Genomic DNA, 22,551 nt, shown 5'->3' on the forward strand with positions numbered 1-22,551 from the left:
CTCAGAACAGTGTCCAGAGCAAACATTTCTGGGGCTTGATTTAACAATGCAACACTTGCTGCCAGCAGTAATAACCCAAACCAGCTGTTGGGGTAGATTTACACCTACTCCCTCCAGGAATGGCTCAGATTAATTAGTTTTATGAAAGAAGACTATAATATACAATTTATGCACTCTTTCCAATTTTTTCCTGTGTTTACATATTGCAGCTCATTGGCAATGCAAGCTTGGACATACAACATGCCAAATTAATTAGAAGACTAAATAAATGTTTTTTTCAAAAATATTGTATCTGCATATATCTGCAGATTACAATATCCGGCAGTGGGATGTTAACAAAGGAGATTATCCTGGGTCTTTGTGCCTTCAGTCTGTGAGATTTGCCCAGTTGTGGCACTATACAGGTATTTAATTTAGTAATAAAAAGTCCAGAGTATTTTTCCATTTGGAAAGGACCCGTCTCTTTCTAATGTTATGCAACTGAGTCATTTTGGTTTGGGTTTGTTGGAGCTGCCAGAGCCTTTCACAGCTGCCTTCCTCGGAGTCAAGGTTCCAACATGTTTTTCACTGAGACTTAGACCTCTGACACTCTGAACTTCCTTCACAGAGATCAGAAATACCAGCAGGGCTAGCACATTGTTTTTATTGTCTGTTTCAGTTTGAGACTTTCCAGTGAAATTTTCAAAGGTACATTGCCAAGGTGACATTTCAAATTGAAATGCATCGGTTTGGACAAGAGAGCAGCAGAGTGTTCTCAAGAGAGAGGGAAAGAAAATACGCTCATGGAGAGGGGAGAAAGCACAGAGCAGGGTCTTCGTGGAAGTTTTGTTGTGGAGTTTTATGGGTGGAGGGTTTGGCCCCTTATTTAAGAACCTTTTGAGTGGGAAGCTGAGCCTGTCAGGAATTCTCCCCTGGGTCTGTCGAGTGCAAAAGTGCCCAGGAGCACAACTCCACGTTGTGTGGCTGCTCCGTTCCTGAGGGCCACAGGGAAAGGTCCCTGCACAGTTCACTCGCTGCAAACACCTGGAAAATGCGACAGATGAACTTGCTGCAGTGTGAGATGGTTGGAAGAAGAATCTCTTTATTGGTGGCAGATTGTTGGGGTGCTACAATCAGCCCTGCTGTAATTCCTTTGGGCTGAGTAGGTTTGGTGGCTGTTGTGTTCCTGTCACAGGGTGTTGCTACACCCTCAGAAATACATGGTTGTGAAACTGTTGGATTACTGAATGAGCTTTTGTTTTGCCACCTACCAGACTCTGAATGCTCTGTTGTGAGCCCGGGAGCTGAAATCCATCGGGGCATCCCCAAACCCTCCCGAGCTGTTACTGACAGTGGCTGTGTGGAGGCTCATTCAGGTGCAAAGCAGGGGCTGAACTCTGCTCCTCTGACAAGTTCAGGGAGCTGAGGGTGCACCCCCCCATCCTCAGCTTGCTCAGCTGAATCCTTGTCTTCCCCAAAACCTCTTTCCCTGCATCCGCTGCCAGCTGGAGCCGCCGTGCTGTTCTCTGCGTCTCATCAACTTCGCAGCTCCCAGCTGATGTGTCTGAATTTCTCCCTGCGAGGGGACGTTTGGCCCGTGTGACCCCCGAGTGCGCTGTCGGTAATGGATCGCACATTGTGTGCAGTGAGCGCCCGCCGGGCTCCGGGAGAGGCCGCAGGAGGCTTGGGGATTCCAGCAGGATTGTTTGCACAAACGCGTTCCGCCCCTGCGCTGCCGAGGGGGTGGGTGTGTTTGTCCCCGATAAAAGATTGGCTTCTGCCCTTCATCTTCCCCAGCAGCCAGAGGAGCTGGGACTCCCCACAGCTCTGCAGGAGAAGCCCATTTGCTCCTAGAAATGGGCGGAAAAAACTTCAATTATCTTTTCCTCGCCATTCTCTGCACAATGGCTCTGAAGCTGAACTGTGTCAGCTCCATGTCTGTGGCAGGGCTGGGATATGTGGTTACAGCAGCTGTTGTGCTTTCAGCTGTGGTAAGTGACGAACATCACAATTAAACACTGATAAACTGCTGCTTGCAGCTACTTACAGGAGCCCCTCTCCTTGAACTCTTTGTCAGGGTTTTGTCCAGTTTTTAGGGGGAATTTGGGAGGATTCAGGCTGACTGGAATCACGATGATAAAGTTCATTCTTTTCCATCTTTGATATCTGATTTCAGCTTAGGAATCACTTTGATACCTAACTTGCTATTTTGCTTTCTAGTTTGTAACATTCTTTGTTTCTGCCTTGAAAACTGAGCATATTTTACTTTTGTCCATCAGCTGCTGTGAACATCTTCTTTGTCAAAGAACTGAATGCTTCTAATGCAATATTGTAATGTTTTCTTCCCTGTTTCCTGATAGCACTCAAAGGCATGATGTGATCGATGGACTGACTTCATTGCCAATGCACCAGAAATGTTTTATTTCCTTTCAGAATTACCAAAATGAATTCTTTTATAAGAGAGGAAAGTGTTCATTGTGTTTGTTCAAAAAGAAAAGGATATTGCACCGTGTTGATATATTGCATAAGTATGGCAATAAACATATTAAACCAAAATTGCAATGTCCTTAGGACAGGATGTTGTGTAAATTAATGTAATTCCTACGAGGGAGCAGTGAAAGTAACAGGTCAGAACAGAAGAGCTTTAAGAAACCTGTTAATTACCTAAATATTCAGTGATACAGCATTTTCCACTTGGTTTTAGAAAACCTGTAAATCATGTTTGTGCAGGATGTACAACATTGGAGTTAAAAGGGGTTTCTTTCCAACAGCCTGGAATGTCAAGCTTCACTGATGTGCCACACTGAGAAGTTATAAATTAGTGAGGAAAATACAGAGATTAAAATCCAGAGAGAGAGACAATAGAGTCTAGGAGAGGATAAGCCAGGAATAAACCAGGTAGTAGAGGTGATTGGAAGTGAAAATTAACAGTGGTCAATGGAGAGGGATTCTTTCCACACACATCCTTATGTTTTCCCGTCCTTCAAAACTCAGTGCACGAGATAAAAAAGGAAACTTTCCACTTTTTGCCTGGCACAACAAGCTAAGAGAAGAGAAGCAATTTAATTTCAATAGTTCCTTGTGTCCTGCGCACTGAACAGCATCCTCTGTCTCACCCCCAGCCTGTCAGCATGGTGGAACACGCCGAGTTTTTGAAGGCTGGGAAAGAACCCGGCCTTCAGATCTGGAGGGTCGAGAAATTTGATTTGGTCCCAGTGCCAAAAAACCTGTACGGAGATTTCTTCACGGGAGATTCCTACCTGGTGCTGAACACCATCAAGCAGCGCAGCGGGAACCTCCAGTACGACCTGCACTTCTGGTTGGGTGAGTGCTGGGAGTGGCCCTGCAGAGCTGGGAGCCCAGAGTGACCCCTGAGCCTCTCTGCTCCAGCCACGGCCAGGAAATGTTACCCAAGGAAATAAAGATGCAGTTCTGGGTGGAAATAGCCCTGCTCGTGTCAAATATTGGCATGGTCTCTGCAATAGGGAGTACAGCCACCTCTGATCCTAAAACCTGGGCGATAGGACAGGTAAGTCCCTGTTCTGCAGAGGTTCACTGGGTAGACGAGATCTCAGGTGCAAGGTCTGGTGAAATCCTTTCTGTCTGAAAGGAGGGAGGTCAGGTGTGTTCCTCCTGAGCAGGGAGTGGGATTTTCCCCTCTCCTAACTGCCCTCTGCAGTCCGTGTCACAGAGTACCGTGCCAAGGCTTTCCCCCCAGCCTGCAAACCCCAGGCTCCCTGACCATATCACAGTGAAATCTGCTTTCTCCCCGTGTGTTTGCACAGCTGGATGCGGAGGCAGACCCTGCACTCCTTCCCAGTGTCTCTGTCCATGTTCCAGGTGATGAAAGCTCTCAGGATGAGCGTGGGGCTGCTGCCATCTTCACCGTGCAGATGGATGAGCACCTGCAGGGAAAGGCTGTGCAGCACCGCGAGGTGCAGGGCCACGAGTCCCCCACCTTCCTGGGCTACTTCAAATCCGGCATCAAATACAAGGTGGGTGACAACTGACCCCAGTCTGCAAGAAATGGCCTCCTGCCCAGTTCCCAGGAGAGTGAGAATTGCCCTTTTTCCAGTTGCTTAAAACCATTGTCAGCCAGATGTTTTCGATGAGTTGGAACTGCACAGGGTGGAGAACAGCAGATTCCAGTGGGAGAGATTTGGCTGAATTAATAATACACAAGGAAAGCCCCAGAAAATTTTCGGAATCAAGGTTTTGTTTTTCTTCGAGAGGCAGAGGAAAGAGCAGTCCCAAGGCACCTGGAATGAGTTTAAGGAGCTGCAAAGTTAATGGGAAACGCCTACCCAGGAGATTTGATTTCTCCCCACTTGCATAACAGTTTGACCTTGCAGTGTCTGTGCTTAGCCCACCCTCCCAGCATGTGCAATGTTTTGGTAAGGGAGATGAACAGTAGTGGGAGTTACTCCTCCCTGCCATCACAATAAAGTGGGATAGAAGTGAAAACATGCAGTCAAGCAGTTGTGTCTGTTAGGAATCCAAAGGCACAAGGAAAGTGATATCAGGTCACAGGCTTGCAAAGTGCTCACATTTCCTCATGTCTGAGGCTTTCCTGATCTTTCTGATTTGTTTATTTCCCACTCGCTTGTTGTTACTTTCATTCATTTAAACTTGGTTGTGCTTTTTTTGAGGGTAACTGACATGGGTCCTGTTGCCCGCACTGATAAATAATTCCCAGTGTCTATCAGCAGAAAAAGTGAACCCTGAGCTTGGGATAATTTCTGGTAGACAGGACAGGTTATACACATGGGAATACACTCCTTCCCTCCCAGTCCTGGTGTGAATCTTTGCTCCTGTGTTTCCCCCCAGGCTGGTGGTGTGGCTTCTGGCTTCAGGCACGTGGTTCCCAACGAGGTCACAGTGCAGAGGCTGCTGCAGGTCAAAGGCAGGAGGACAGTCCGGGCCACGGAGGTCCCTGTGAGCTGGGACAGCTTCAACACAGGGGACTGTTTCATCCTGGACCTGGGCAGTGTGAGTACCACCTCAGAGGCAGCTGGGGCAGAAATCTGGGGCAGGAGATGTCTGACACTTCACAGAAGGTTTTTCTCCCCCCACTCTGCTGAAGCCATCCCAAAACACTGTCATTGTTCAGTCCCAGCTGAGTCCTGCCCCATCTAGAGAGGTGTTGTCATGCTCTGACAGGACTTTCTCCTTCCCCCAGAACATCTTCCAGTGGTGTGGCTCCAAGAGCAACCGGCAGGAGCGGCTGAAGGCCACGGTGCTGGCCAAGGGCATCCGTGACAACGAGCGCAACGGGCGCGCCAAGGTCTTCGTGTCAGAGGAGGGATCCGAGCGCGAGGAAATGCTCCAGGTGGTTCCCTCTGTCTGTGCTGCGTGGGAATGTGGTGTGTGGGAGAGAGGTGGGGTGGGTGAGTGTGTGGTATAAACACATAGCTCAGTGCAGACCCGCTCCTCTGCCTCGCTGGGATATCAGAGGGAATTTACACGATTGATCTGGAATTCTCTTCTACTCATTATCTTGGGTGGTGCTCCTGGGAAGGAAGATCCTCTTGGGCTGGCTGGTAATGATTTTTCTCTCCCTCTCAGGTCCTGGGACCAAAGCCCAGTTTGCCAGAAGGAGTTTCTGATGAGACCAAAACCGACACAGCCAACAGGAAGCTGGCTAAGCTCTACAAGGTAACGAGGAGCTCTGACATAACTCTGGGGAGAATGGGGTGGTCTTTGTGAAATCAGATGGAGGTGCAGTATGAGCTGCTCTGAGTCCTACTCCTGCCTCACTCTGCTTCTTAACGAGTTTTGTGTCTGAACCTTGGTTGCTTACACTGCATGCCCATGGACTTTCTGTTGTGTTTGTCATCACTTATGACTGTCGTGAGACAGCTGGGACTTGGAGGAATTTTTGAGAGGAAGGTGGAGTGTGAAACAAAAGAGGGGAAAAGGGAGTTTTCCTCTGTGCTGGCAGGCATTGTGTTAGGAAGGTGAGAGGAAAAAACTAGAAACAGTGAGCCTGAGAAGCAGGACCTGCCCCACGTGAAGCCATGACTTGGAATGTGCCATTTACCATCAGCTGTGTGAGTGGAGAAGAGTGTCCAAGACTTTTCGGAAGGAATCTTCTCTAAGCAGCCTCTGGTATCCATGGGGTGAAAATCTGCTAAGATGGTTTGTTAGGTGGCACTTTATGGATTCGTCAGTAGAGGAACTCAGATTTTTAACCCCACTTGATACAGGGAGGCTGTTCCCAGCTACCCTCCAGTCCCTGTGTGCCGTTTTTTGCTTTAGAAGATATTTCCTTTGTGCTGAGGAGATTTCCCATTTTGGACCAACCTTTTTTTGGTCCCAGCAGTATCTGCTTTGCTAGAAACACTTGAAATCTTCAGAGTAAGTGTGATGTTTTTGCCGTACTGTTGCTGTGTCAGAGGTATCCTGTTTGAAAACAATAGTGCCTGCAGCAGCCAGTGCATTCAGATGGATTTCCCTTCCCCTCCCTGAGTTCTGAAGGGAGCAGGAGGGAGCAGGGGGTGCCTTGTGTGACCTCTGTGCTGTGTTGTCACAGGTCTCCAATGGGGCTGGGAACATGGCAGTGTCCCTGGTGGCAGATGAGAACCCCTTCTCCCAGGCAGCCCTGAGCACAGATGACTGCTTCATCCTGGACCATGGCACGGACGGGAAGATCTTTGTGTGGAAAGGTACCTGAGACAACCGGGGAGAAAAGGATTAATATCATAAACAGCAAGGCAGCTGTTCTCTCTCAGCCACCACAACAGGCACAAAAGAGATTCAACAATGGTCATTTGTTATTTGGCATCATTTATCTGCAAGGCTGGGCCCTTCTACTTTTGCAAAAGGTACCTGGAACAGTTAATTCTCTGTGTAAAAAAAAACCCTGACCCCCTTTCTCTCTATTTTCATTAAAGGCAAAGGTGCCAACTCTGAGGAGAAGAAGGCAGCACTGAAGACAGCCTCAGAGTTCATTGACAAGATGGGTTATCCCAAACACACCCAGGTAAGGACCTGTGGCAGCCCCAAGCACTGGGCTGCCTTTTCTGCCACACGAGCCAGGGCCTGTGGAGCACGGGTGGCTCAGGTGATGTGTCCCTGTCAGTCTTTCAACTGTCTCCTGTTGTGGGAGATCTGCTCTGTTTTGGGAGATTCTGCAGTCCTGCTCCTGGGCTAAAGCAGCATTTACCCCAGCACAGCTGACAGTAAAGTTTCTTCCCCTCAAATACTCCTTTACCTTTTCCATGACCTCTCCTAAAAAATGAAAAAGGGCAGTAGATAAACCTGCTGCTCTTAGGGAGATGGTTCTGAAGGCTCGTTCCTTTCAGATCCAAGTCCTCCCTGAGAGTGGTGAGACACCTTTGTTCAAGCAATTCTTCAAGAACTGGCGGGACAGGGACCAGACAGACGGTCTGGGGCAGCCGCACGTCTCTGGCCACGTGGCCAAGATCGAGCAGGTCCCTTTCGACGCTGCCACCCTGCACAGCTCCAAGGCCATGGCTGCCCAGCACGGCATGGAGGACGATGGCTCTGGCAAGAAACAGGTCAGTGCTGCCACAATCCCTCTGGGAACGTTCCCAAACTCTTCTTTGCTCCTTGCTGGCATTGCTGCAAAGAGCAGCGAGACAAATGGAGGCCAGAGAGCCATCCACACTGGTCTTGTAACTACTGGGGAAATTCTCACACCAGAAATAGCAGGAGGGTCTTGAAAGCCCTGCAGAAAAGTGGGATTGATTCTGACTCCACGATTTCCCAGCACTGTGGACGTGGCTTTATTCCTCCTCCTCCTCCTGGTTATTCTCCCTGTTGCCCTGGCATGTGTGAATGTCTTGGAGCGCCTGGGTTCGTGACTTTGAGCATAGAAGCAGGGGTGGAGCTGGGCTTGAACGGGCTGGGGGCTGTCCAGAAGCCCGAGACAGCGGCCCCGGCCGAGATTTGGCTGTTTAAAAACGCCCCGAAAAGCCTCAGAGCTGCATGGGGACCCGGCGGGGGAGCGGATGGCAATTGTCCCGGCAGGTCCCGGCAGAGGGCGCGGCAGCACCGCCAGCTCCGGGATGCGGAATTTGGGGCTAGCGCGGGCCGGCCATGGGCTCGTTCCGCAGCGCCTCTGCTCCTCTCCCGCCAGATCTGGAGGATAGAAGGCTCCGAGAAGGTGCCGGTGGACCCCGCCACCTACGGGCAGTTCTACGGCGGGGACAGCTACATCATCCTCTACGATTACCAGCACGACGGGAAGCGAGGACAGATCATTTACACCTGGTACGGGACTCCTGGGGCAAGTCGGGAAACGCTGGGGCTGCCAGTCCACTCGGAAAATCCATCGCTGCTGGTTCCCGCTTTCAGAGGATCTTTGGGGGATAAAGTTTCACCCTGGATAACTTTTCCTTGCAAACAAAACATTATCAGAGGTCTAGGATGTTTCATTTGAAGTGGAACAATGGAGGGAATTACTGTGAGAGCTTTTTCTTTTTTTTTCCATTTCCCCCCCACCCCTGGTTATTACTCCCTTCTTTGGATCAAGCTCTGCTTATCTAGGAAAGTGCTGCTTATCTAGGAAATGTTCTTATCTCCCCCTGTACTTGCTGTGCTATGATAGAGGATAAGGAATTCCTCCTTTGTGTGGAATGAAGTGCAGCAGAGATTCGGCTACACAGGGTTTCCTTACCTCCTCTTGATCTCTGTGCGTGTGGGGAAAGGCTGGGAATAAAGCTGGGATTTGGCCTTGTTCTGCAGGCAGGGCGCCGACTCCACGCAGGATGAGATTACAACCTCTGCATTCCTCACAGTGCAGCTGGATGAGGAGCTGGGAGGCAGCCCCGTGCAGGTAAAGAGACCCAGCAGAAACCAACCCCAACACTGGGCGATAAAGAATATATAAATATATATTAAACACCTGGCCCAGCTGGGTGCTCTGTGAATATTCCAGCTCGACAGAGAAACCATTTCTGGTTGGTCTTGTCTCAAAACTGACGGCACGTTTCTTTTTCCTTCAGAAACGAGTAGTGCAAGGGAAGGAGCCCCCTCACCTGATGAGCATGTTTGGTGGGAAGCCCTTGGTTGTTTACAAGGGTGGAACCTCGAGGGAAGGAGGCCAGACTGCCCCTGCGGCAACGCGGCTGTTCCAGGTCCGCTCCAGCACCTCGGGCGCCACCCGGGCCGTGGAGGTACGTGCAGGGACATCAGCCTTGGTGCTCTGTGTACAGCCCGTGGCCCATTGAAGACTTCAGTTCCCTCTGTGGAAGAGGAACTTGGGCCAGGACGCGGGTTCAGAGCCCACTGCTCTGAGAGAAAACCACACAAACGCCTCTGTGCAACAGCAAAGGGGAGATTAAATCCTGGAGAGGAGAGGGCAGTGGTTTATGCCTGCAGGAACTTCCCGAGTTTCCAGTTTCCAGAGGCTTCTTGTTAACACAAGAAGCTGGTGTTAATGATTGATCGTTGTTGGTAGCAGGGACAGCTCTGCCGTGGGCTCCCCAGTGAGCTCCTAAATCTCCTGCCATATCCACCAGGACTGGCACAATGGCAGCCAGGCCAGGTCATGTGTCCCTGTAATCACACACTGAAACAGTTATTTACTCTTCCCACATGGAAAGTCTAACTCATCACTTGAATACAGGGAATATACAACGCATCTGACAGCCTTACATGCTCATATGGAAAATCTTGTCGGCAGTTTATTCAGCGTAGGTTCTGGTTTAATTTTGAAGTAACAGGCTCGTAGAGGATGGGTACATCTGACACCTGCAGTGTTCCTTCTTTTCAGCTGGATCCTACAGCCAGTCAGCTGAACTCCAACGATGCCTTTGTCCTGAAAACTCCCTCTGCTGCCTACCTGTGGGTTGGCCAAGGAGCCAGCAACGCTGAGAAATCAGGAGCACAGGAGCTGCTGAAGATCCTGGGAGCTCGCCCAGTTCAGGTTGCTGAGGGCAAAGAGCCAGGTGAGGGGGTCACAGTGGAGTCCGTGATCATTTCTGTGTAGCTGCACATCCTCAGCAATTATTTCATGGATATTTTATCTCCCAGAACAAAAAGATGTGGACATGGGTAAGGGACTTCTCCGGGGTATTTTCATTGTTTAATAGCGCTGTCATATATGTCCGCAGGCCATTGGGACTTTCTGGCCCAGAGGAATGCTTCAATTCCTGCCCAAACCATACCCCTGCTGTGGGTTCCATGGCCAGGAGAAGCAGCAGCCTCTATTTCTGTTTTGCAGACAATTTCTGGGCAGCCCTGGGCGGCAAAGCTCCGTACCGCACCTCGCCACGCCTCAAGGACAAGAAGATGGACACCCACCCCCCGCGCCTCTTCGCCTGCTCCAACAAGAGCGGGCGCTTCACCGTGAGTGTCTGGGGGGGATTCACCCTACATCCACCTGGCAGGGCTGGAAGAGGCCCAGGCACAGCTGCCCTGAGCCCCCACCAGCAGTTACACCTCATCTTTCTTGGTTTGTCCTGTGTGCATAAAGTGATGCTTGAAGCCTGTGCTCATCTCAACCCTCTGTTTTGCAGATTGAAGAAGTTCCTGGTGATCTGACTCAGGATGACCTTGCCACAGATGATGTGATGCTCCTGGACACGTGGGATCAGGTATGTCACGTTTAAAGGGGGACAAGAGGAGCAAGGAATAGGCACAGATTGGCTCTGGATGGAGACCTGAGCCACAATAGCCAGAGGTGCTGTTGTATTACAGATTCAGCACACATCAGCCACAAGGCAACTCAGAGATGGATTTTGATGTTTTTCAAGCATCTGCTACTTTCCCCTGATATGAAGCTAGTGTAGAATTTGTTCAAGGGTCTACAGTTCATGTAGATAAAATGCAGGCATAAAACTTCCCATTATTGACCAATAGACCTTTGGTCCTGTTGGTCAACAACCCAGGCACGCCAACACCAGGATTTTCTGGTTTGTGTCACAGTTCACTGAGGCTTCATCTAAATTATTCCTTCATAAAGAGGATGATTGTTGCAGAAGTAATTGATATTTTTATCTTTAGGTCTTTGTATGGATTGGGAAAGATGCCCAAGAAGAAGAAAAGACCGAGGCACTGAAGTCTGGTAATGTCACATTTTCCTCTCTGAACTATCCCTTTCTCATTTCCCCACTGTGTGATCATGACTCACGCAATTTATACTCTGCCGGGCGTGGATAAAACCGTAGGGTGCGAACTTTGAGTGGGTATTTTTGTTCAACTGGCCAATGTGCGGCTGCCTCTCCGCGGGCCATTTGGGCCCAGCTGAGGTGCTGCTCTGCAGGCGTGGTGCTCAGCGAGGTGCCCTCCCTGTGTCCCCAGCCAAGCGCTACATTGACACAGACCCCTCCACGCGGGACAAGAGGACCCCGGTGACCATTGTCAAACAGGGCTTCGAGCCTCCCACCTTCTCCGGCTGGTTCCTGGGCTGGGATGATGACTACTGGGCTGTGGATCCCCTGCAGAGAGCAATGGCTGATGTGGATGTGTGAGCAGTGTTTGACACAGAGCAAGTGCAGTGCCTTCAATGCCTCCAAGAGCTCCTTCCTCCTGCAGGATGTATGTTAACGAGGGAATGATGTTAATAGCCAATTAGCTGTGCAATAATTTCCGAAAACAATCATGACCAGTCATTGACCCTACTCCTTGCTTTGATTATATTTAATACAATAAAGCTTGTATGAAATATGGGAACAACAGAAATGGTGGGGTTTGTTACGAAGAAGAAAACATTAAAGAGCAGCTGTGGATCCCATGTTTGAACACACTTTAGGAACCAAAACCTTCTTTGTGCCATCTTTTGCGCGTGAACTTTTCACTGAAAGGTTACAGAGATTATTTTGAGGAGTTTGGGACTGCTTTGCTTTCCCCTCTTCAGAATTACATGCATTTGAGACCCCGATAAACAGTATTCTACTCTTTCAGAAACTCACTCATTAGTAAACAGCATGTTTTTTATTCAGAATGAGAGCAAAAAAAAGCATCTTGTAATGTCAACAGAAAATTCACAGGGGTGGCACCTCCAACAGGAGCAGTGGGAGTTACAGAGTGACTCATCTTCCCTAAGGATTACCTTGGAGCTGTGCAGTTGTTCTGTTTCCCACTCCCAGTGCCTGAGCACAGCAATGCTAATTACTCCAGCTTTGTTAACTGATTCTCCTGCTCTCAGCCAGAAGTAAAGCTCAGCCTACATGAGCTGCCACCTTGACAAACACAGAGAACAGTCCTTTGGTGATGCAGAGGAAAACCTGCCCAACAGACAGGCAGAAAAGCAACAGCACTTGGGCATCTCCTGCCAGTGACAAAGGCACAGCGTGTCAAGGCACAGGTACCCAGGCCTAAAACACCTGTAAATACAGAGCTGATTGGAGCAGAAAGGGCATAAGGAACGACATGGAGTTATGCTGGCCAGTGGGAGAAGGGCACTTGCATCACTGATCTTGGGGTTTCACCTCCACTGCCACGTCCCTGAATTTAAAGATGTCAGACTCAGTGCTGGTGGCAGCCTGACGAGCCTTCCCCATGCAGCCTCCAAATCTCCTATTTTTCTGTACTACAGAGGTACAAAACAAGAAGTTCAACAGCTTGGGTTATGTAAGCTGAGGCTCAGCTGCTTTGGGGATGAAGTGTAAGCCCTTATTGACACAACAACCGCTCCAGGTCTGCACAGAGCAGCACCAACAGGTAAAGCACCAGTGCAGCACCTTCTGTTAAACACCACTCCTCCCTGCTGGTTACACATGTCATTTCCTAGAGGAATAAGTTTTAGGTCTGGATAAAATGCAGCACTTTGGTTTTTAAAAAATATTTTTAGGAGAAACAGATAGAGGCAGAGCCTTTTCAGTGCTTTAAAGCAGTGTAACTCTGTGCAGACACAGCCCCATAACAACAGCAGCTCCTCAGTGACCACAAGCACGTTGTATCCATAACTACGGCATGTTTGTGCCATTCCTGGGTGGCAGAAAGACAGGAAGTTCACTAGCAACTGTTTCTCATCAATGGGGACTGGTTTAGAGAGCACCAGCCTGATTTTCAGGAGTCCCCAGGACACTATTCCACTTCTCTTGCAGGAAGTGTATTTTGTAGAAAGAACAATTCCAAATGTTGTATCACCTTTACCACAACTGCTTTTCTATTCTGTTTGAAAAGGAGGTTTTGGATTAGAGGTGTCCCATCCAGGACAAATTGGATAAAGTTTATTTAAGATCACAACCTGCTTGTACTCCTTCTGAGAAGGTTTTCAACTTCGAATACTGCGATTGCCCACATTCACAAACATTACATACAAGTTCTATAACACACTCAGTAAAACAGAAAGGTTCCTCGGCAAACCCACTTTGCTAACACTGCCACAAGCTACACTACACGGGGAATTCAGTGCTGCAAACATGGGCTGACCCCGGGCTCGCCCCTCCCCGAGCCTCTCTACTCCTTCACATGTAGGAGGCCCTGCAGGACGTTTATGGGCAGGGGGAAGACGATGGTGGAATTCTTCTCGGCAGCGATGGTGGTCAGGGTCTGCAGGTACCGGAGCTGGAGAGCAGCAGGAGACTCGGTGATCACCATGGACGCCTCCTTCAGCGCCCGGGACGCGTTCATCTCGCCCTCGGCCGCGATCACCTGCCGAGCAAAACCGGGGACCTGAGCTCATCCTGCACAGGAGCAACGGGGAGTCCACGGCTGATTTCAGCCCGTGGCAGGTACCAAAGGCTCTGCCCAGCACCCTGGGGAATAACCTGCCCTGGGCACAAGCCGCTCCTGTTTGCTCTCCAGGCCCCAGTGCTTGGTGTGCTCCCATCCAGAATGCAGGATCACAAAGGCTGGCATCAGGTCTTGAGAATGCAATGCAACCCTTTATTCTATCTTCAAAAGCTTTTGTGTTTCTTCCAGCACTGCCTCTCAAAACCAGAGGCACTCCCCATAGACAGCTGAAAATACTTTCTCCCTCGAGCTGTACTTTTTTGTATCTACAAGGGCTCGAGAGGGAATGTGTATTTCTTACTTGAGAAAAACCAAATCCAGCCCCAGGCTGATGTCATTACCTTGGCTCTGGCCTCCCGGGCAGCCTCTGCTTCTGCAGCCATGGCTCTCTGCAGCTGGACAGGCAACTTCACATCCTTGATCTCCACACGTTCCACCTTAATACCCCAATTGTCTGTTGCCTCATCAAGTGTGACCTACAGAAGGCAGCACAGGTAAGTGAAACCTCACACCTGGCTCAAACTAATGCCCAAACGGGAAGAACGACCAATAAACCAAATGAATTCCCTTCAAATTTTCAGACTTTCAGGGCTTTCATATTTGTAGTACGATTTGATAGCTATGAGAGCACAGCTGTTTTAAACTAACAAAACCCCCCAGAGCTTGATTAATGTACTGAAGGAATTCTGCGACAGTTTTCTTCAACAGTGAAGGACTGACACAATGATCCAGGGACGCCCTCCTCTCCTCTATCCCGTGTTCATTCTTATTTTACAGAGTGCCCTCTCAAGAGATCTTGTCAGGGCTTTGCCTACAGCTCCAAATCACAACTTACCACTTAGAGATAAAATAAATCCACACCTTTAAGTTATCCATGGAATTGCTGCTTAAGCTGCTGTTGAAGCTGCTCATACCTGCATGCTGTGTGCAATCTCCTCACGGTCAGAGAGGATCTGAGAGAGGCTCTTGGTGCCCAGGACGTTCCTCAGGGTGGTCTGTGCCAGGAGCCGGGTGGCCGAGTCGGCGTTGGTGATGTTGGCCACTGCCAGGGTGGCGTTCTGCACTCTGTAATAAACCACTCCATCCACGTTAATGGTCACCGAGTCCTTGGTCAGGATCTGCCAAGCAGTGGGGGAAAGTACAGAATATTCCATGAATACCAGGTTCATTATTATGACAATCACGTGTTTGCTTTACTACACCAAGTCCTGGTTTCCCACTGTCTTGAAAACAAAAGTCCTCATACACATATGCTGCATGTGAACGTGTCCCAGTGTTCACTAACCTCCCAGTACAGCTCTGCAAAGCTGAGACTAAATATGGGATTACACACTTCTCAGGGAAAAACACATTCCATGAGCTTTGCCCTTATGTTATTTTTAACCCACTTCCTCGAATTTACAGAGGGATCTGCAAGTCATACCAGTGACAGGAAAAAGAGAAGAGGCAGAAATTATTTACTCTGAAATTCCTCTTCACCTGGGAAGGTTTAACCAGTGATTCTGGCAAGGAGTCACATCCAGGCAGGTCCCCGTGCTGCCTTTCAGTGAGGTTACACCAGGGCCCTGGGGACTGTGCTGCACAGCTGCAGCCCCCTGGGCCAGGAGGGTGCCATGCACACGGGAGCTCAGAGAACCAGGGCCATGCCCAGAGCTGCCCTCGTGCCATGGTACACGATTACCTTCAATATTTACCTGCCCTGTCCCTTCCCAAACTACCTCTTTTAGCAGGCCTTTCATAACACAAAAGCTAAAGAATGAGTAGCATGCACAGAAATCGTGTTGAACAAATAAAAATGGATTTCTGCCTCTGTGTAAAGAACACAAACCTAAATCCATAAGCGTAATTTAATCGAGTCAAAAGAAAAACCGGATTACTGATGACCTCACTAATGGTACATCAGCAGCTGCAAGCACATTCTGCCTGCCAGTGATTAGGTTTCTCCCAATTACCCTTTAGAGTGCACCAGGACAGCTGCCATTTGTTTCAATCCACAACTAACCACGAGCAGCAAACCCACGAGCAGATGTGACAGGAAACAGATGCAGGACACAGGTTGCATGGAGCATCTCTGTCAGGGAAAATGCACCTGATACGTGTGTGATACAGTTATAACCATCAGGATACCGTTGTTCACTAACTGATTGTTAGAGGGAAGGTTGGGTTTTATTCTTTTGTATCCATCGAGTTGGCAGCACTGAGTTCAGCTGGGTTAATGCTCCTGAGACATTCTGCTACAAAGTTAGGATGTCCAAGGAAAATCAGACTAGAAATCAAAGTGATTTTTTTGTTCTTCAGGACATGCCATGAGTGGCAGCACCCTCATCATGTTCCAGGGCAGGGCAGGGCACAGGAGCCACGTGCACACAAACCCAGCAAAGGGAGCTGACCACTCATCCCCTCAGCTGCTATAAATAGCATTTGATGTATATACCAATTTCAGCCCCTTATTGAGCCAGTTTATACATGTAGATAAATTGGCACAGGACAGATCCCTGCTGTGCATGGAAATCTTCCAGATTTCACAGAAGCAATTAGGGAATGTTGTATGAAGCCCAGCAGCCTTAGTTCCAAACCCCTCCCATTCCAGCTCTCAGGCAGCATTCAATTATCTCATTTGGTCCTCAGAGCATCATCTGTTTTCTTTCAGTGCTCTTCCCTTACTGGATGACATTTCTAAGGGATATATGTATTCTTCACAACACACTGCACCTGCACAAGGAATCTGTATTCAAACTGCACGTTACCCAATACTGAGAGGGGAGAAGGAAAAGCAAATTGCACAAAATTCTGCGACTTCTGTAGAAGGTGCAAAGGCAAATGCAAACTCACCTCCTGAGGAGGGATATCAAAAGAGATGGTTCTCATATCAACTTTGATGAAGCTGTCTGTGCAAGGCAGGACAAAAAACAAACCTGTGCCAAAAAAATCCATTCGAGAAGATGTGAAAATGGGTTATTAAAGCAGACAAAACTCGTTACTGCAAGAAGCTGAAATCCCACTGTTATGGCTGCGCAGCTCTTTGTGAGGAGCTCAGCAGCACAACACTTGTTAGTGGCTTCCAAACCAAGGTAAGAGTTTCAAAAATGCATGCTGAGAAACTTCAATTTATCTGGGTATCGCTTACTTAGAGATTTTTAACATTTGGAAATAAAATAGTCCCAGAACTATTAACAGCTACCTTTAAAAATGTCCCCCACACAGTTACTTGTGGGGCCTAATTCTGGCAAGCATCAACCTCCTGCCTTCTGCTCTGGTGGCTCACTGAGATTCTGCAGCTTTACAGCAATCTGGAACATTGCAAGGCCTGGGTGAAAATGAAGGAAGAAACCCTTGCCCCTTTCTGAGCAGCAGGAGCAACAGCTGAAAGTAACATTCTCACAGATCTCAGAGTTCCTAATATACACAGGGAACTTGTCAAAATTATCAAATACTCCACTGGCTTCTGTTACTTCTGAAGGACATCAAGGCTTTCAGACACATTGGGTTTAACTGATACATCAACTTCTTTTTTTTTTCAAATAACCCATTTGAAAACTCCCTTTACATTTAGTGCTTTTGATTCTGCCTGCAGATCATACATTAACAAAGGAGAGCTGGGTAAAATTAAGTTTGCTGGCTTCTCAATCCAGAGTATGAATCAGAACTTTATGAGCTGGAAGAGACCCACGAGGCTCATAAAGTCCAATTCCTGTTGTAACACATCCACTTACTGGAAGTAACAGAACTCTTGAGAAATCCATTTGCCACTTTACTGCCATGTCTCTACAGCATTATTGTTTTGCTGATGACTAATTGGAAAAAAATTGCTATCCAGGACGTACCTGGTCCCTTTGCTCCCCCTTTTAGGATGCGCCCAAGTCTGAAGATGATGGCTCGCTCGTACTCCTTGATAATCTGGAACAGATTGTTGGATGTCACACACGGGTTTCCACAAGTCACATGGTGGATTCCAAATTATGCACACACCAGGCCAGGACAGTCTTGAGTCTCAAATTTAATACACTTTTCTCTACTGGCTGCTTTTGAGAATTTTAGCCTAAGCTTTATTGTCAAAAAGCAAAGAGCAAAAGGAAAAAAATCAGGACTATAGTCCACAAGAAATATTCCTCAGACTCTCAACAGGACGGCACCGGGGCAGGCCCAGGCACCAGCAGCAGCTATCAGGAGTATCCTGGCAACAGCTGAACAAAGTGCAGCATTTGTGACCCAGCAGGAATTTTTCCAGCTCCAGTTCTGATGCCACATCAGCCAAGGCAGGAGGAAATAACTCCTCCTGCCTGGAAACTGCCAACATCAACTTCAGAGTGATCACAGACAACACCGTGTCGTCCAATGTGTCACGTGCAGCCACATCTGTGTAATTACAGATTTCCATTTACATACTTCATATTTAGATATACAGGGAGAGTTCTCCTTCAAAAAATAAAGTATCAGTTCTCTAAGAGTAGTTATGGGTTCTTATCCTGATCCTTCAAATGAGCTTATCTACTAATGACAACTGGGCGGATGTAGTAAAGATTTCAATGCAGGAATTATTTTGACCAAATATTGTAATACCACTTTTATTTTTGGTTTGAAGATGACTGTCCTGAAGTGCTGGGGTCTGTTATCTACCGTCTGCTATAGCTCAGGAAAGAACAGAGTTGGATTAATTTGTGTTTAGAACAGGTAAATCCAACTGAGGACAATAATAGCCACTCTGCATTGCTTAAAGTTTGAATCCAACTTAGCAGCGAACGATTTTACCTTTATGCACATCCATATTGATACAGGAAATGTCAGAACAGTGAAAACAATCGAGGTGATCACCAGGATCCATCCACACAAACCGATGCCACTATTCTCCTCATCTACAAAAGAGCAGAAATTTTCATTTTTTAAACCCAAGAGTGCCTATTAAAGTGCCTAAATTGGATATTTATGTTGACTGTTCCTTCTAGTAAGTCACTGTTAGCACTACTTCTCTGGCCGAATGCACTTAGGTTTAGATCAAAAATCAAATTAAAAGCCAAATTCTGCTGTGATTTTCACCAGCCTCTAAGCTGTGCAAGATAGCTGAGGGCAGAATTCTTTCCAAGTAGCATTTCTGCAGAAGTGCACCAACATTTAAGTTTCAATTCTCCAATGCCTTTCTCTCCCCAGGTGTTTCTAGCAGAGTGACTGGCAGGCAGCAGTGGAAATTGGGTTCCTTTTGTTTTCTGAGAAGTCAGAGGAACCTCATGTAAGGAGTGAGACACAAATACCCCCCCAGCCTGCCAGCTCTGGGACAGCACAGTCAGAACTTGGGTTCTGTTCCAGCTGTCACAGATCTAAGGAAGCCACAATTCTCAGACCTCCTAGATCTGGGAAGTTGGATGAGGCACAAGATTAGCTGGACGTGAAATCAAGCCTCCATGAAGAATTCCTTGGCCAGAAACTCCTCAAGCCTTATTTCTCTGTCAGGAAAAGACACCAGCTGAAGGTAACTCTGGGATCAAATAACGAGTTGGTGGTTTCAAAAGCTACCCTGCCAAAGCCATGACAAAATGTGGGTTGGGAGACATTCACAGAGCTCCAAGAAGTTTCTCATCCTGCCAGCTGAGCCTTCGAAGGGGCTGCCAGGAGCCTGCTGCCAAGCAGGGATGTCCCAGGGTGACACCCAGCGCTCACAAACATCACCCCCCTACTCTGGAGATTCGGAATTTCATGTAGAAGTCACACCTCAAATGATGTCCAATTTCAAGACTGAGCAAAGAGGATGCTCTATTTAACACCAACGTGTTGTTTTCCACAATACAAGAAGGGAGAGGGATGCTGTCTTGTGGAAAACTCTGCGAGATACAAGAAACATGCCTGGCATTTGTGGGATGAGCTGTTCTGAACCATCTCAGCACTGGGATAACTCCACCAAGAGGCAATTCTTGCCTGATGTCTCAGTGAGGCTCATTGACACTGCATCCTGAGAGCAGCCAGCCCAAAGCACTCAGCTGGGACTGACAGAGGTGGTGCAGAGGTAGCACTGCAGCTCCTGGAGGTGATCCCCATCCCTGTCCACCCCACAGGCTGAAAACAAACCCTGCACTAAGTGATGGCTGACAGGATCCCTAAACCTGCCACTGGAATTTCCTCCTGAGCTAAAAGGCAGGCCAGCCCACACCTCGGATTTATAGCCTGCTGTGGTGGGCAAATCTGAGTAGGCAAAAAAAAAAAAAAAAAAGCAAATTTTCTTGAGCAACCTCTTCAAGAAATAAGCCACAAGGAGAAAGACTATTAAAAAAATAATAAAAAAAAACCCAACTTAATTGAATCAGCCTTCAATGCCTTTAAGGCTGACTGGAACAGTTACCATTACTTTAGCAAGAAATTATCACTTGGACCATCAAACTGTATTAAGAATTTATAACACACACTTAGTGCTGGAAGCTAAGATGGAAGGCAAAGTTCTCGTTACAGCTCGAGGTGTGGCACAGTGTTCATTTGTGATTTATTTCCTTCTGAAAAGACTCCACAATCCAAACAAGCACATGGCTGTCAAACAGCAAAAATGTGCCGTGACTGAAAACAAAACAGCAGTTTCAAAGTGAACTGGATGTCTTCACAGATGCTTCTCAGAACATTTCGCATGGGAAGTACCCCAAATTACGACACCCAATAACCAAAACTAAGTCAAATGCCACTTACTCCATATTTTATTGTGATCACATGAGAGCTGCAGGAAAAAACCACCTCAGCAGCGTGTTCAGGAAAGGCTTGCAGAGACAAGATTGCCACTGATGTGACCATGGCGAGGTATTAATAACTAACATAGTTACACATGAAATGCAGATCCTCTCCAAGGATACTGAACCAACATGTGCCATTGGGCATGGGGCCCAAAGAGATCCACAGTTATTTATACAACAACTCAAATTACCCAGCCAAAGGCTTCGGACACAAAGCCATCTTATAAATACATTTCCTTCTCCGGCTGCAAACGAGAAAATCATAAAACAAATCAGGGCTTTTCCGTTGCCTGTTTCTGAACAATGCAAGTAACAGGAAAACACTCCAGCTTCCCGTGAGTGAAACTGTTAGTTGTGCTATCTCAGTGCATCTCCAAAACGTCCTGAGCCACATCACACACCACCAGCTCCTAACCAAGGCCAAAACCCATGTCAGTAATGACACCAAGAAGTAAAAACTCAGTATAAGCCATAGCACCACCTGAGGACTTCTACCACTTCCTGCAGTCACACCTAGACAGGATTTTGCTGCGGTGAAAAGCCACAGCAGTGTCAAAGAACAATCTCAAAGTTCTCATTTACTGGTGCAGTGCCCCAGGGTTTACTTCTGTTTACTCTGCTTGTCATTATTTGCATAGTTTTCCCCTTAGCGATCCGAGTTTCTGCACGGGGAAGGAAATCACCCGTCACAGAAACCCACCCGAGTTACGCCACCCGGGCGGCTCATGGTGATGCCGCAACACGTTCCCGGGGCGGCGTGAGGACCTGCGGGAATCACCGCCTGCGGCCACCTTACCGGGGCCAGCGGGGTCAGCCCCGCCTCAACCGGGGCTGGGGGCTCAGCATCCGCCGTTAACCGGGGCTGGGGGCTCAGCATCCCCCGTTAACCGGGGCTGGAACTCAGCATCCCCCATTAACCGGGGCTGGGGGCTCAGCATCCCCCATTAACCGGGGCTGGGGGCTCAGCATCCCCCGTTAACCGGGGCTGGGGGCTCAGCATCCCCCATTAACCGGGGCTGGGGGCTCAGCATCCCCCGTTAACCGGGGCTGGAACTCAGCATCCCCCATTAACCGGGGCTGGGGGCTCAGCATCCCCCATTAACCGGGGCTGGAACTCAGCATCCCCCATTAACCGGGGCTGGGGGCTCAGCATCCCCCGTTAACCGGGGCTGGGGGCTCAGCATCCCCCGTTAACCGGGGCTGGGGGCTCGATATCCCCCATTAACCGGGGCTGGGGGCTCAGCATCCCCCGTTAACCGGGGCTGGGGGCTCGATATCCCCCATTAACCGGGGCTGGGGGCTCAGCATCCCCCGTTAACCGGGGCTGGGGGCTCAGCATCCCCCGTTAACCGCGGCTGGGGGCTCAGGAGCGGCCGTTAACCGCGGCTGGGGGCTCAGCATCCCCCGTTAACCGGGGCTGGGGGCTCAGGAGCGGCCGTTAACCGGGGCTGGGGGCTCAGCATCCCCCGTTAACCGCGGCTGGGGGCTCAGCATCCCCCCGTTAACCGGGGCTGGGGGCTCGATATCCCCCGTCAGCCGGGGCTGGGGTCGCTCCGGGGCCGCCGGTGACCCCTCGGCAGTCGGGGCTGAGGGAAGCGGAGGCTGCAGCACCGCTCCTCGCTCCTCCCGCGGGCTTGACTTCGGTGAAGCATCTCCAAACTTTCCTCTGCGCCTAAATAAAGCCATAATTAAAACCGAAAGGAAAAAGCGGAGAGAGAGAGAGCGAGACACGAAGGCGCCCCGCGCGCTCGAGGAGCGGCCGCTGCGGGGCCGTTTGGGGACAGCCCCCTGCCCTTACCTGGCTGCCGCCGGGACTTCGGTGGTAACCCCGCTTCGTGGTCTGCCATGGTGTCGGAGTGCCCTCAGTGCCGCCTCGGAGCCCGTCCCGCGTCTCCTTAGAACGGCCTCGGAGCCCGTCCCCCCGCGGCGCGCCCCCCGCAGCCGCCCGAGCGCCGCCCCGTCCCCGCCGTCACGGCCGTGCCCCGGGCGCTCCCTCAGCGCAACGGCCACGCCCCGCCCGCGCGCCCCGCCCCGCCCCGCCCGCGCGCCCCGCCCCGCCCCGCCCGCGCGCCCCGCCACGCCCCGCCACGCCACGCCCGCGCGCCCCGCCACGCCCCGCCCCGCCGCCAGGGGGCGCCGTTACCGCCCAGGGCGTGAGGGAGCGGACATGGCGGGACCGCCGGCAGCACCGCCCGGACCGCGGACAGCGGGGGAAAAGCGG

The 22,551-nt window shown here is 49.6% G+C and overlaps 2 protein-coding genes across 2 annotated transcripts; one reads left to right on the forward strand and one right to left on the reverse strand.

Annotated features, from left to right (window-relative positions):
- The first annotated feature begins 1,769 nt into the window (after nt 1–1,769).
- On the forward strand, nt 1,770–11,628 carry GSN (gelsolin). The gene is made up of 17 exons (XM_066201522.1): nt 1,770–1,970; nt 3,102–3,303; nt 3,820–3,974; nt 4,807–4,968; nt 5,159–5,308; nt 5,545–5,634; nt 6,512–6,644; nt 6,873–6,961; nt 7,284–7,499; nt 8,081–8,214; nt 8,689–8,779; nt 8,949–9,119; nt 9,719–9,893; nt 10,169–10,293; nt 10,464–10,541; nt 10,951–11,011; nt 11,248–11,628. Exons 1-17 carry the CDS (start codon nt 1,836–1,838, stop codon nt 11,415–11,417), a joined length of 2,337 nt encoding a protein of 778 aa, XP_066057619.1. The 5' UTR covers nt 1,770–1,835; the 3' UTR covers nt 11,418–11,628.
- Nucleotides 11,629–12,460: 832 nt separating this feature from the next.
- On the reverse strand, nt 12,461–22,266 carry STOM (stomatin). Its single transcript, XM_066201523.1, has 7 exons — nt 22,129–22,266; nt 18,376–18,479; nt 17,451–17,523; nt 16,459–16,541; nt 14,541–14,744; nt 13,968–14,102; nt 12,461–13,545 (listed from the first exon to the last, which is right to left on the reverse strand). The coding sequence occupies exons 1-7, from the start codon at nt 22,175–22,177 to the stop codon at nt 13,351–13,353; spliced, it is 843 nt and encodes a 280-aa protein (XP_066057620.1). The 5' UTR covers nt 22,178–22,266; the 3' UTR covers nt 12,461–13,350.
- Between the last annotated feature and the right edge of the window lie 285 nt (nt 22,267–22,551).

This window comes from Chamaea fasciata, unplaced genomic scaffold (assembly GCF_029207755.1).
Source record: "Chamaea fasciata isolate MVZ Bird 193981 ecotype frontalis unplaced genomic scaffold, bChaFas1.0.hap1 SCAF_20, whole genome shotgun sequence".
Classification (NCBI taxonomy): domain Eukaryota; kingdom Metazoa; phylum Chordata; class Aves; order Passeriformes; family Sylviidae; genus Chamaea; species Chamaea fasciata.